A 15041-nucleotide genomic window follows, 5' to 3' on the forward strand; every position below is an offset into this window, starting at 1 on the left:
TTCCCCGCATTGTAGCTGATCACTTTAAAATGGATGGATTCCCGGTTTCAGCTCTAAATGTATAAAGTAGTATAAATATTCTGCAGCCTCATTGTAACTCATGATTTGAAGCCTGTTTGGCTTCGGTTCTGCTAAATGTCGCTAATGCACCACCTCGCTCACCATAACTCATTAAATTACCTGCAGGGCTTTTGTTCAAGTGCTCTCAAATTCTCAGTGTGCTCCTCTGAACACATCTTCATTAAATCAGAATTTTAAAAAAACACGGCGGTTAAATGGACGTCGGCGCTGCTGCAGAGCTTCGCTGTAATTATGACAAAGGTCTTCGAGAGAAAATACCTTTTCTGTCATGGTTAGTACGCAGGTATGATTATTTTCCATTTTCCGCACTCGGGGGCTGTGGTCAGTATCGATGCGTGAGCTCAGGTGGAACACACAACTTGTCCCTCGTTAAAATCCATTGGATTTATGCAGCGGTCGATTCCAGTGCACGTCAAAGAGGAGCCGCAGTGGAGGAGAGCTTCCTTCAGCACTGACCTGTGTGTGTGTGTGTGTGTGTGTGTGTGTGTGTGTGTGTGTGTGTGTGTGTGTGTGTGTGTGTGTGTGTGTGTGTGTGTGTGTGTGTGTGTGTGTGTGTGTGTGTGTGTGTGTGTGTGTGTGTGTGTGTGTGTGTGTGTGTGAGGTGACATTTGAGGATCCACTGATTTCACATGATGATGGGTAGAAGGTTGAATTGGTGATATGTGTCACTAGTGTCGCACAAACCTCAGACACGGAGGTACACAGGTAGATACACATTGTAGAATCAACTTACACAGACACACACACACAGTGCACAGGAGCCTCTTCCATGCCTCCTTAAGCAGAGCCAGGCTCACAGCCAACCAAACGCTGCAGAGGCTCCATACCGAGGAAGCATGCGCCACTTCACATCTGGCGCCAAAACCATCACATCTGCCTCGCCTCGTCCCCAGAGAGAGGCTGGATAAACGAAACCGAACCAGGAGTGCATCACGCGATACTGCCGGAGTTTTTCAGGGGCCGTGCACGTCGAGTGCATGTGGGTAGACACACACCATCCTCCGTGGGAGCGACGGAGGGAGGAACCCGGGCACTGGAGCCTCCGCGGGTGTCCTTTCATCAAAGATTCTCCAAAGCAAGTGATGCCAAAGAATATAAGTGGGTTTATTATAGGAAGTTTGTTTGTTCAGGTCCCAGGGCCTGAGAAAGTGAAGCTGATCCCTCTGTCAACAGCCGCTGGACTCAAGGTGCCCTTCAGCCTGGTTGTTAGTCCTCCGCTGCGCCGCCGGAGCCAGCAGTCAACAGCTGTGGTGATACTGTGGTGATACTGGGCAGCTCCCAGGTGTGAGGAGCTGGACGAACACGAGGCAGAGCGCCGCTCGGAATAAAGCAGCAGCTCTGTGGACTTCCTCAGAAACACCAAACTAAAATAATAGGAAGGCTGTGAGTCACGATGCGGCTGCAGAGTGTCGCTGGAAGGGCGGATCGATGGGACGTGGGTGGATGGATGGATGGAGGGGCGGAAGAATTAATGGGATGAAGGGATTAAGGGATGTAGGCGAGGATGGAGGGGATGGTGGGACGGTAGATGGAGTGATTGATTGCAGACTGATGCTTTATACAATGAGCCCGGCGCTCGCCTACTGTTTGTTTTGTTTACTGTGGGAAATTGACTTTGACGAAGAACGATAAGACACAAACCTGCAGATTTGACATCGTCGGCTCCTTCTGCTTAAATCAGCGTGAATAGAAACGTCAGCTTCACTTTGGAAGACGCGTCTGTCGATGGAGCAGATTTTCCATTTTCAACTCCACTTCCCTTCGTGATTATTTCCCAATTTGTTTGTTTGTCTCTTATGCAGATTCAAGTTGACCCAGATAGCGGTGGATACGTCGGCGGGGCCGTACAAGAACTACACGGTGGTTTTCCTGGGCTCAGACAACGGCCACGTGCTGAAGATCCTCGCCAGCACCGAGGGAGCCAACGCCTCCTTCGGCACGCAGCTCCTCGAGGACATCGACGTCTACAACCCCAACAAGTGAGACGGTCTTTCCAGTTCAAGCGCTCCGTCTTTGTCCTTAATTGTCCGCCCTCGTTTTCACTTTCTTTGTCGTTTACTCGGCTTCTTTTTCCCACTTGCTCTGTTCTTCTCTTCTTCTCCTCTGATCTGTCCTGCCCACCCACTCCTTGGTCTATTGTAACGCTTTGCGTCACCCTGTACAGCCGGAGGGGGGGGCCTTTCTTTTCCCTGTGTCGTCTTTTGTTTTTCCTGACTGCACGACTCAAAGAGTGCATCTGCACGGTGTTCGATTCACACTCGGCTCCGTGTCTTTTTCAGACGATGCCGGTTGCAGCACAGTTAATTTCTTTTTGTAAAAAAGATGAAAGCGAGTGTAAACGTCTGATGGTGACAGTCGGTGTTTGTCCTCTGTTCCTAGATGCAACGTGCGGGGGGAGGACAGGAGGGTGCTGGGCCTGGAGCTGGACCGGGACCATCACGCCTTGTTCGTGGCCTTTTCCAGCTGCGTGATCCGGGTGCCGCTCAGCCGCTGCTCCGACTACAGCACCTGCAAGAAGTGAGTCGCCTGTGGAGCACAGTGTGGGGTGGTTGGTTTTTATTATTTATCTAGAACATTTTCAACAAGGAACTTTCTCTGGAGTTTGTGTTTCTCATGTGGAGAAGCAGCAGGAGATGTTCGGGTCAGACTCGTTCACAACAACAGGAAAATGTCGAATCTCCTCGTGTTTCATAGTTTGACGTCTTCTATGTGTATTTTCCTTCTTCGATATTTGTATTCTTTGAATTTTGGAACACACACACACTCACTTTCTGTGAATCTTCTGGATATTTTCTGGTCAGATCTTTAGATGAAGGAAAATAAATAGAAGTCACAGCCTTTTAATAGAAAAATCCTCAAGATCTTTGTAGTATTCTCTGAGGGGAAAAATGTGGATTTGAAAGCAGGAGAGATGAGATTTTTAAGATGTTGGAAGGTCTTGACACCAGCCTGGAGAAGGAGACCACTCGGTGAATTCAGGGTTTCCTCCCTGTGCTCCGGGAATAGAAGGGCACCGGCTCTGCCAGGGAACTCGAGCAAAATGGCATCGATTTCCTCTGCAGCTCCCAATTTAAGAAATGTGTCCACTCAAGGGGCTGTTAGAGGGATTTGGACAAACGCCGGCACCAAATCACAGGTGTTAGTGGATCATCTGCCTGGTTCATGGAGTTTCCCCCAGAAAGGGAGGACGAGGACTAAACTAAGCAGCAGGAAGTTCAGTGAGGCTGAAGAAATGTTGTGTTTGGGAAACAGTCAAAGTTCTGATCGGATTCCAGTCGGAGCTTCGTGTTTAAATGTTCAGGATTAAATGTTCTCACCGAGCGAGAATTATCAGCTAGTTCATGATGTTTGTTTTTACAGTTTCCATCATTTACCAAATGACGAACAGTTTCTGGTTTCTGGAAACCAACTGATTTACTTGACAAGGTCACAGTACTGTGAATTAACTTTATCTTAGTTACACTTGGACAGAGTTATTTTAAATATAAGTATTCATCACTACTTGAACTGTTTTTTTATGACAGCAATATGCAGATTTGTGTCTTTGTCACTCACATGTGAAAATCGAATTAACGACCTTGTGCCAATAAATCAGCTTTATCCAGAGACAGAAAAGGAAACCTGCCTCCTCCATGTTAATTGATGGGACAAAAATTGATTTCTGTTTGGTTTTAATTAGTTATTTGATGAAATGAAACGAGTGTGAAATCTCATGATTGACAGCTGAGAGTGACTCGTGATTGGTCAAAACCTGTATCTGGGATATTTGAGCATCATGTTTCTATCGGTGGAGGAAGTGGAGAAGTGTTTGTCAGGTTACTGAGGAAACTACAACACAGTTGCTTCTAAATTGAATCATTTTGGACATCAGACAAATAAAAGAAACACTCCGGAGTCAGAGAAAGTGGGCCGGTCATTTTTCAACTTTTTATAGACGACAGGAGAATCTCAAATAGCGAGAGAGAGAGAGAGAGACAACAGGAGATTCATCAATTATTAATCATTTATTAGTTGTGAAATGTCCATGGTGATCATCCGCTCGTCGGGCTGTGAACACCGTTGCCATGGTTGTTATTGTCTGGTGGAGAAGCTGTAAAGTGCGGCTGTCAGGAGGCCGACGCTGCTTCAGAGCAGCTTTACGAGCCGAGCACAGCGAAGCCTTCAAGCGTCTCTATTTTTCTTCAGCCTTTTGTTTTTCCAGGCGATGTTTTAACCCCAGCTTCAGCGTAGTTGCTCCCCAGCTTCGGAATCTATTTTTGGGGCTCTGAGGAATGTCGAGGCCCCACGTCTCTCTCTCCCCCCCCCCCCCCCGCTGCTCTTTGTCAACCCCTCTCACCCAGAGTCAGGATTTCTCCTCAGCTCCACCGGGGGGAATACAAACACACACACACACACAGCACCATAGCATGCTAACCCCTCGTTGTGAAGGTCTGGAGAAGCTCTCAAAATCACTCATTCATGAATTGGATCCAGCTGATTGGCCAGGAGCCACCATCGAAGCTGCAGGAGAGAGAGGAGGAGGAGGAGGAGGAAGAGGAGGAAGAGGGGGAGAAAATGGAGTGGGTTTGCCTTACATAAGCTTACGGGCCGGCTACATCCCCAAATCCTGAGTAGAGACTACAGCGCACCTCCTCCTGGGATTAGGGGCCTTATAAGCCTCATCAGCAGCGGCCAGGAGGTCGGGTTTCAGCCGCCATGACCTCCTCCACCACACCGATGAATCTGTCTCCCTCCAGATGAGATTCACTCCATCTCTCCGTCTTCTGCCTCCATCTTCTCTCTGCTTCTGAATTCCTCCTTTCTCCTCCGTCTCACCGGAGTCGGCACCGTCGGGTTTCTCTTTTCACTCGAGGCCCTGCTGCCGATATTAGGTTTCAGAAACTGTTCTGAACCGCGGCTGGGAACTGTATGAAATGTGAGGTTTTAATAATGAAAAAAAAAAAAAATACAATGAGTGGGCAGAGGAGGCCCCCAAAACCCTGAAATACTCAGCTCCCAGAGTTTTATATGAACAGTTTCAGTGGCTGCGCTGAGATAAATAACTGTATTATTGTTGCTGTCGCCTACTGTAAAAAGTTCTGTTGATTTTAAGAAGTAGACGGAACAGGAAACGATAAGTTATTACGCCTTATTTTTTGTGGTTCCGTTCATAATTGATGTTGCTTCTAGTGAATCTTGCTCACAAAGCAACTGTTGAGATCTCAGACAACAAGTCAACACAGTGTTGTTCAAACCAACAGAACGTTTATTATCTATATCAGGCCTCAAGTCCTCGGTCTGTGTTGTGTAGTTTGAGATGAAACCAGCTCCAGTGGGTCTGTGTTGTGTAGTTTGAGATGAAACCAGCTCCAGTGGGTCTGTGTTGTGTAGTTTGAGATGAAACCAGCTCCAGTCGGTCTGTGTTGTGTAGTTTGAGATGAAACCAGCTCCAGTCGGTCTGTGTTGTGTAGTTTGAGATGAAACCAGCTCCAGTGGGTCTGTGTTGTGTAGTTTGAGATGAAACCAGCTCCAGTCGCTCTGTGTTGTGTAGTTTGAGATGAAACCAGCTCCAGTCGCTCTGTGTTGTGTAGTTTGAGATGAAACCAGCTCCAGTCGCTCTGTGTTGTGTAGTTTGAGATGAAACCAGCTCCAGTAGGTCTGTGTTGTGTAGTTTGAGATGAAACCAGCTCCAGTGGGTCTGTGTTGTGTAGTTTGAGATGAATCCAGCTCCAGTGGGTCTGTGTTGTGTAGTTTGAGATGAAACCAGCTCCAGTAGGTCTGTGTTGTGTAGTTTGAGATGAATCCAGCTCCAGTCGGTCTGTGTTGTGTAGTTTGAGATGAAACCAGCTCCAGTGGGTCTGTGTTGTGTAGTTTGAGATGAAACCAGCTCCAGTCGGTCTGTGTTGTGTAGTTTGAGATGAAACCAGCTCCAGTCGGTCTGTGTTGTGTAGTTTGAGATGAAACCAGCTCCAGTGGGTCTGTGTTGTGTAGTTTGAGATGAAACCAGCTCCAGTGGGTCTGTGTTGTGTAGTTTGAGATGAAACCAGCTCCAGTCGGTCTGTGTTGTGTAGTTTGAGATGAAACCAGCTCCAGTCGGTCTGTGTTGTGTAGTTTGAGAGGAAACCAGCTCCAGTCGGTCTGTGTTGTGTAGTTTGAGATGAAACCAGCTCCAGTCGGTCTGTGTTGTGTAGTTTGAGATGAAACCAGCTCCAGTCGGTCTGTGTTGTGTAGTTTGAGAGGAAACCAGCTCCAGTCGGTCTGTGTTGTGTAGTTTGAGAGGAAACCAGCTCCAGTGGGTCTGTGTTGTGTAGTTTGAGAGGAAACCAGGTCCAGTGGGTCTGTGTTGTGTAGTTTGAGATGAAACCAGCTCCAGTGGGTCTGTGTTGTGTAGTTTGAGATGAAACCAGCACCAGTAGCTCTGTGTTGTGTAGTTTGAGATGAAACCAGCTCCAGTCGGTCTGTGTTGTGTAGTTTGAGATGAAACCAGCTCCAGTCGGTCTGTGTTGTGTAGTTTGAGATGAAACCAGCTCCAGTGGGTCTGTGTTGTGTAGTTTGAGATGAAACCAGCTCCAGTGGGTCTGTGTTGTGTTATTCCCTGGATGTGGGCTACATGACAGCTGGAAGTTGTGCGTCCCGGCCTCAGAAGCTGGATAAATCCCGTCTCCCCTCAGCAGCTAATGGATGTTCCTTACACAGAGCGGCTGCAGGCGAACATACACACCTCTGTGTTCATCAAAGCATGACAGCGTACGGGGCGAGACGGCGGAAGAGGAGTCTGAGGTTTTAAAGAGCGACGAGGGACGCACACCAACACATGTCGTATATATTCGAGCCGCGCGTTGGAGAAGAGACGTCACGCGCAGCAGGAACGACTTCGCTCGCTGCTTGGTGCTGAGCTCCACGGCTGGACACATCTGGCCTGTTTCCCCAGCGCTGCAGAGGTGCACAGGTTCATCTCCGTCATATCACTGAGGGGAGAGAAGGAGGCAGGCACAGTGGGGGGGGGGGATGATTCATATACACCTTGTGGCTCGGGTATGAATCATTTATTGAAGCCGCTCGATTCCCTGTCACATATTGGTAACCACACACACACAGGCCGGAGCCACCTTAAGACCTCGATACCCAGCGGTGCTCAGTCTGTGATGCTTTGACAGAGCAAAGGAATAAATAACCGCTCAGGATTTTGTTTGGGGGGGGGGGGACTGAAAGTTGTTTTTGATGATGAAGAAAAAGTTTAGGATTCACTCTGAAGTTTGGATTTTTTGCCACTTCCTGTGTATGTCTGGGTTCAGAGGAGGTGAAACACGACAGAGGATTGATTTCTGCAGTCGGAGCTCGGTGAAGCTCCCGGTTTCTAATTTTCAATTGATTTTTGGAGGCTTTGAATTTCAGAAAAGCTTTTGTTTTGTGTGTCTGTTGGTTTGTTAAATTATTTGTATGGATTAGACAAAACCTGCTAAACGGATTCCCACAGAACTTAGTGGGAGGATGTGGTTTTTCTTTTTTTAGATTTTCAGCTCTTTCATAAAGAACACATAATGGAGTGTGTGTGCAATTTGGTTCAGATCCCAATAAAAGTGCTATTCTAGTTTGTTTGATGTTTAGCAGGGTTACACACAAACTACTGGATGGATTACCATGAAACTCGGGGGGGGGGGGGGGGGGGGTGATACAGGTCAGGGAAGAAGTGTTTTCCACTTTCTTTGACATTGTGATTGTATTTTTGATTTCTCTGAGAAGTATGAGTAAGATATGTCAAAAAGATTCTGACATATTTAGCAGGTTGGTGTTATTTTGTGTGGATTCTGTTTTGAGTGGATTCGCTGCAGAAACAAATACTTCTAAGAAACCTGTAACTACCATGATGTATATCTGAGAAACTGAATGTGGCCTTAGCTATAATGTTTGTTTGAATTTGTGTCTCTGATGCACTCGTGATGTGCGTTGTGAATGTGCACGTTGTTCTGCAGAGCACTTTCCCCTCTGGAATCATAATTGGAGGAATAATGTTTGTTTACCAGGAAAGAAGCTCTTCTCCGAATCAGACCTAAAGACCTCACGGGATATTTGATGGAACACGAGGCAGCTGCTGAGTTCGAACAGAACCTGAATGAGCTTTATGAGCTTCAGTAAATCTGGATGAACCGCAGTGCGTTAGCATCATCGTGAAGAATGTGCTTCCTGGAAGAAACAACAGCAGCGAGTGTTTGTAAGAGTGCGACCTTCGGTGGAGCCTCGGATCATTTTCCCATGATCCCTGTGGTCGGTGCTGTCGTGTCAGGAAGAGTCTACATGAGCAGTAACGCTGCTTCATGAGACGAGACGAGATAATTGGGCTTTATCGTTCCCACTCTGGGAGCTAATAGAGCTAAAAGGGAATAAATGAGTAACAAAATACAATAACAACATGAGGAACTATGAAATAAAAGGAATATGTCCAATTTAAACATAATACAAACAATGTGACATTATTGCACAGATGGAATATTATTGTTTTACAGTTTAATTATAGATATTTTCATTTTGCAGCCGCTTGTTATTTCAAGTTGTGAGTTAGTCTGGATTTGTTAAGTCTTCATCCGGTTGTTTGCTGCCGTGTGTTGTTGTTTTTCTCGTCGTCGCCATAAAAACGAAACAGTTGAAACTCGCACGTCTGCTCGTCAAACTCTGAGCTGCAGGCATCAGGCAGGAAGCGGTTCCTGTCGTGCATTACCTCACTCTGCCTGAGTGACACGCCGCTCTCTGAGGATTCCTCTGTTTACAGACGGAGGCTGACAGTTGTGCGACTCCTGCACGTTAAGTTTGGATTGTTGTAAGTCGTTTTTTTTTTTGCATTTTAAAAACAGGTCACAGGGGTTCTCATTAAAAACTTGCTCTTTGACTGCCATTAAAGGATCAGGTTTGACATCACGACGGGCGCACCCGGCGCCACCACCAGCGAGCTGGTGGCGTTTCCGTTTCGTGTATTTACTTTCATCTCTGATGGCGTTTTTTCAGCACAACAGGCTAAAAACATCTCCAAAGCGACTGCAGACGTAAATATTATTGTCTGTTGTCGTTTCTTTTGTCCCCGTGTGCTTTACGCTCATTATGTCGGCGCTGCTGGGTACGATCGCGAGAGCCGTACGTTCTGCAGCGGCAGAATAATACCCTCAATTCCCTCCTTGACGCCCGGTGTTGTTTTGCAGTGACACAGCGGCGGAGCGAAGGCCAAGAGGATCGTGAGACTGGTTCCTCAGCGCGGGATTAAAAACTACAGACTTAAATGAAACATGAGGCAGAGCGGCTGACAGCAGATCAGCACAAGAGTTTAATCAACAGAAGTGACACGTGGCTCAGGGAGGAGGAGGCGCCGCCACGTTCCGATGCTGCCGGGAATTGACACCGTGGAGAATGTGACTAATGGCTATTGATGCCGGTTGATGCCGACGGCCTGAAGGGGAGGAAGTAAACAATCTGCACTAAATCACACAACAGACGTACAGTCAGAAGAGGCAGGTGATCCACTCGTCTGCTGACTGCCGACATGAGGCCGCAATATAATCAGCTGTTTTCTTTCCACGAATGAGGCCTCGCATGGTTAATCGGTCCAAATATAAACATTCTGCAAAAAATTGAGTTTCAAGAGCTCTTTCCTTCACCACATATTCAGCTCGTGTGGGAAATGTCGGCCTCCGCTCTCACTTTGCCTGAGTTTGGGTTTAATGGGAGTTTTTCAACATCGACATTCATCTCAGTCAAAGAGAAGCTCAAACAAATTGTGAGTCTGGGAAACGCTTCAAATCTTAGATCCTTTAAAAGCTGGATTAAAACCAGACAACAAATAAATCACGATGAAATTTAAAACAAGTTATGAAAGCGCAACTTGACTAAATGTTGTAGATTGAACATCCCTGTAGACTGCAGGGGGCGCTGTGCAGGTTGTCGTGTAACAGGTCTTTGTTGTATTGGTTTTAAATTGTGTTGTTTTGTTGTTGTGCTCTGTTACACATCTCTTGTAGTTGTGTCCGTCCCCGGAGAGGAATCCCTCACTTGTGACTCTCTCTGAAGTTTCTCCCTTTGTACAGATGTTTAAACCCTACGAGGGAAAACTGTGAATATGTTCTTTACAAACACAAATCATTTGGTTTGTTTGTTTATTTTACCGCGACCAGGATATATTGATATTTTAGAATGAAGATGAAGTGATTAGATATTTAATTTACTCAATTAAAAAGATGAAAATTAGTTTTTTACTTTCATTTATTTCTCCCCGTCTTTGAAAACCTGTTTACATCACTGAGTTTTTTAATCACAAAAAGGAAATCAGGCCTTTGTTTTTCAATTATGTTTGAGTCGAGATGATGCATGTCCATGTTTCTTCTGTAAATACTCATATTGTGTGCGGGGGAAATCATTCTCGGATCTTTAAGAGAAGCAGAAGAGAACAAAAAGCAGCTCCGCTCTTTAATTCCCTCCGTTAGGAAAGAAAACAAACGGATCTCTCTCCTTTAACTCTCATCAGAAACTAATCTGGTTATGATCTTTCCCGCGTCTCTTCTCATAATTGCCTGTGTTTGTTTCTGCGCGGCAGATTGCGGTCGGGATACTTGTTAGTCAGTGTTTGTGACCGAGCTAATTACATATTTTATTCATACAAAGAAGCTCCACTTAAACAATCGTGTTCCCTTTGTAGCCGTGAAACGATTCAGCTGAACTGTGTTTAAACACCGAACGTCTGTGGGAGTGAGGAACACGTCGGGAGCAAGACCATGAATGATGAAGTTGAGATGTAAATATTTACTCTGTGATTTCCGGATAACGCTGCTTTTGTTTTGTTGATTTCAGATTAAAAAAAAACTGTTTGTTCAACTTTTAACCAAACTGTTCACGTTTAACGCAGCTTGGTCGACTTCATTTTATGCATCTATCGTGTTTTTCTTTCAATCAGTTTCTGAAGCTGCTTTCAGAAGCTTCGCTGAAAGTTTCCGTCGAGGTTTTCTGTGACGATGCAAATGTCCGAGTCAGTTGAGTTCAGTTCCCGAACTTTTCCAGCAAGTAAAACGTCCAGAAAATGTCCAAGTGAGTCGGACGTGAAACCTGGAAGAACACAAACATCACAGAATACATGTGGAAGACGTTGACTTGGAAAGACGAGAAGATTCCAGAGCTTTTGGCGACTCTGGTGCAAATGTGCTGATCCTTCCACAGCAGAATTTACACGTCATGTCCCGCCTCCTGCCTCCTGCTGCTAATGTTCTGGACATGTCCTGGGTCTGAAAGCTGTATTTGCCTGACGGTTCACACCAGGACACACATGAGCTCACTTCTTCGCTCCGTGTTTGCAGCAGCAGTTGAGAAAGTGATGTGGTGTTGTGAGGCCGGGGGCGAAGCAGAGCCTCGTTACCTAAGTAACATCTGCCGGGTTTCAAACACGTTTCTCTGTGCACCTCCTTCCATCACTGACCATCTGTGTGTGTGTGTGTGTGTGTGTCTTGCAGAAGCTGTCTGTCTTCACGGGACCCTTATTGCATTTGGCTGAAGTCAGGCAGCTGTTCCACGGTCTCACCTGGATTAAAGTAAGTCTTGTCTCACACACACACACACACACACACAGACACACACACACACACACACACACACACACACACACACACACACACACTCTTCTACCGCTGATGTTTTTGTCGTCTTCTTCTTAGATACGTCACCAGAGACACATTCAGTCTGATGTGAAACACTCAGATTTAATATGTAACTGTCAGATATTGTGGTTTTGCATTTTTTGTGTTATGACATTTAAAAAAACAGTGTGTGTACAGGTTATAAATTCAAAAACAAGCATTACTATTCATTTAAGAAGTGTTTGACGTGTTAAAGTGATTCTGCTCATGGCTTCACTGCTTTTTGGCAGCAAGAGCTTTTTGCGTTATGCAAGATCATTGTTGTGTATCTGGATAAACTAATATGAAGAAAGCTCCCGGTGCTGAGAACAACTTCTGAAGTGTGAAATCAAAAATGTTTATTAACACACAGGAGATTTAATAAATCAGTAAAAGATTAAGATGTGAACTTTAAACCCGCCAACAAAGACAAGACACCAAATATTTCAGATTTTGGGAATAGTTTAAAATCAAAACAAAACAATGCGTAGTACACGATCCCACATGCAGATAAATAATGCGAGTTGTGATCAACTGTCAGAAAAAGTTGAATAAGGTGATTTTTTAACCTTAAAACTCTTAAGGAGAAACCTGAGCGTTGAGGCTTTTCATTATCGTTTCAATCAGCTGAAACGTGTTCAGAGATATTCTTGATGTTTCTCCTCTCCACCTTTTGCTTTGACAGCTCGCAGAGAAAACCACCCGTGCCCAGAAGTATAATATTCTTTGAACTTTATTAATGATGCAGCAGCAATGTTCCGCTCAGCGTGACTCACCCCCTTTACCTCCGAGGTCTCCAATCAGAAAGCACCAGGGGACCAACGTGTGCAGATCTGCTTTCTAATCAAACCCTCCAGCAGCAGGTTTCGGCTTCTAATTCTCCCCCGGACGAAGTTGTTGTAATTAGTGAGGCCGGCCTGTGTGTTGTTTGGTCAGTGGGATGGCACACGGGGCGGACGCAGCCGTATAAAGACGTTATTAGTTCTCTAACTCACCGTCACAGAGGACAGATTTCCACCTCGGTCAATAACGTGGAGCCGAGCAGGAGCGATCGTTTTCATATCCGCTCCTGCTCCTCGTGTGGGTCGTTCACATCCGCCGGACCCCCGAGTGAGCTGCCGAGGCCTCGTTCTCCTGATGATCAATAACTTATCTGCAATTAGACGAACGGGGCGACGTCAACATGATGAATATCTGACTGTAGTTTTTTAATAAAACGCTCTGCTGATCCCATCTGAGGCTTTAAACATGTATCCATCGCGTCTGAGGGATTAAAACATGATTAAAAACAGGAAGAAGTCAGTAATTATCCCTTAGACAGACGGAGGCTTGTGTTTTGTTTCGTCCATTGATGAGCTCGTCTTGTCAAAGCTCACGGATCCGGAGGAAGCGGAGCAGGACCACAGGGAATCAGTGGATATGATGCAAACAATTTCTCCGACAGTCTCCTGGTTAATGCTCCAAAAAGAGGCAACGTGAAGTGAAACTGAACATTAGACCTTTTTTTATTCTCCGAGCTTTTTGTACAGTAGATAAAACACAACATATTTTCAGTCGGACCGATCATCGCACGGTTTCTCTTCATCTTCCTCCACATCATCGTTTTTCACGCTCTCGCTCTCTCGCTCTGAGTTTGTCTCATAAAAATCAGAAGTGATGTTCGGCTGCACGCGGCGTACTGCGCCGTCTGGCAAACTAAGAAAGACGGATGGCTGGTTGGACGAACAGATGGATGCATGAAGAGGGAGACAGATAGATGGATGTAGTGGAGGAGGAGGAGGAGGGAGGGAGGGAGGAGGAGGAGGAGGAGGGAGGTGTAAAGGCAGTTAAAGCAACTGTTTTCTCCTCCTATTTGCCTCCTGGCAGTCGAGGACTTTGTGTGTCCCCATGTGGCTGATGTACAACCTGCTGCTAAATCACTGTTCCTTTATCTCTGTGTACACTGGTTGTAAACTGTGTGTGTCTGTGTGTGTGTGTGTGTGTGTTACCTCACACACACACAGACACACACACAGGGAGCATCACTTCCTGTGCCGAGTGGCTTCCCACAGATTATTTTAGGGCCTGAAATGTGCAGACCTGAAATTACAACGTATCCTTTGCCCGGCCGGTCGGACGTGTCACTGTCGCCGCCCTCACACACACACGGAGGCTAATGGGATTTTTGTTTTCTTTTTTTAGATGAGTCTGTGCCCTCGTATATTTTTAGGTTTTTCTATATTTTTGGGAAACAAGCCAGTTTCCCTCTCAGGCACGGTGACGTCCCGGTGTGTCGCTCTGCCAGAAATCCAGCTGTTTCCCGCAGCTGGTTAACTTATCAGAGTATAAAGACTGGAAGCAGCTGGTTTTTGTCTGGCAGCCTCACGGCGAAGACGAGTCTCCGTGAAGCCTCCGAGGCCCCCGGCCAAGAAATAATCAGGCACATAATCCTCCTATGAAACCACGACGTGTAGTTTTTACACTTCTGATCTCGTGCGGATTAAATAATCACGGGGCCACATGTTGATGACGGAGCGGTGGAGGTGCTGGTTGGCAGAGTTTGTGATCTGTGGAGGAGCAGAACTCACCGTGTCCCTGTTTCCTGCCTCTGGGCTCAGCTCAGGCAACAACACAAACACGAGCTTCTTTCTAAACCATCTTGTGGGTGTCAGACCTGTACAAGTGAAATGTGTCATGTTTGCTTTCTTGCTGACGTTTATGCTCATTCATTAAAATTAATGACAGCGAGTTTAGCTTTAGAACGCAACAGATTTATTCCTATGAGCCTCTCGCAGACATAAAGGGTTTAATGTTTATGTTTGTGGGTTTGAAAACTTATTTTAGAGAATAAACTGTGCAAAAAATATGTCTGGCACTACGTAGCTTAGCATAAACACTGTAGATAGATGGAAACAGCTAGCATAGTTTTGCTCATTGGTAACAAAATCTGACGTCAACATTTAACGAGTTAATACAGTTTATCTTGTTGATTGATTTTTGAGCTTTATATTTTGTAATTGGCAGATTGTCAGAAAGGTTTTTGCTGCCAGTGAAATGAAGTGAGGTCGATCTGATCCACTTCCTGTTGCTGTGATTTAATTAGACGTCAAGAAGAAGGAGGAGACTTCAATTTGTGCGTTTTATGAGGTGAAGCCTTTGTTTATGTTTCCCGGTGCACGCTGAGATAACTATTAAAGATCCACTGCTTTTAAAGTAATAAAAATAATGAGCTTTTCATTGGAAATATGTTTTCCTTATTAAATTTCTGTGTGTAATGAAGCATGAAAGTTGGCAAGCTACATGGAAAAGGTGCTTTTAATTTAGTTGAGACCTTCAGGAGTGGGTTTTTATGATTCG

General features: G+C 45.7%; 1 protein-coding gene across 6 annotated transcripts in view; it reads left to right on the plus strand.

Moving 5' to 3' along the window:
• The window catches only part of sema6e (sema domain, transmembrane domain (TM), and cytoplasmic domain, (semaphorin) 6E), a 142840-nt gene that overhangs the window by 104107 nt on the left and 23692 nt on the right, over nt 1-15041 (plus strand). For all 6 annotated transcript variants that reach the window (XM_034610544.1, XM_034610548.1, XM_034610546.1 and 3 more), the window contains 3 exons: nt 1884-2060; nt 2461-2598; nt 11544-11621. In XM_034610544.1, the coding sequence (XP_034466435.1) occupies nt 1884-2060; nt 2461-2598; nt 11544-11621 (393 nt within the window). The remainder of the gene's footprint in view (nt 1-1883; nt 2061-2460; nt 2599-11543; nt 11622-15041) is intronic.

The sequence above is a fragment of the Hippoglossus hippoglossus genome, chromosome 16, assembly GCF_009819705.1.
Source record: "Hippoglossus hippoglossus isolate fHipHip1 chromosome 16, fHipHip1.pri, whole genome shotgun sequence".
In the NCBI taxonomy this organism is placed as follows: Eukaryota; Metazoa; Chordata; class Actinopteri; order Pleuronectiformes; family Pleuronectidae; genus Hippoglossus; species Hippoglossus hippoglossus.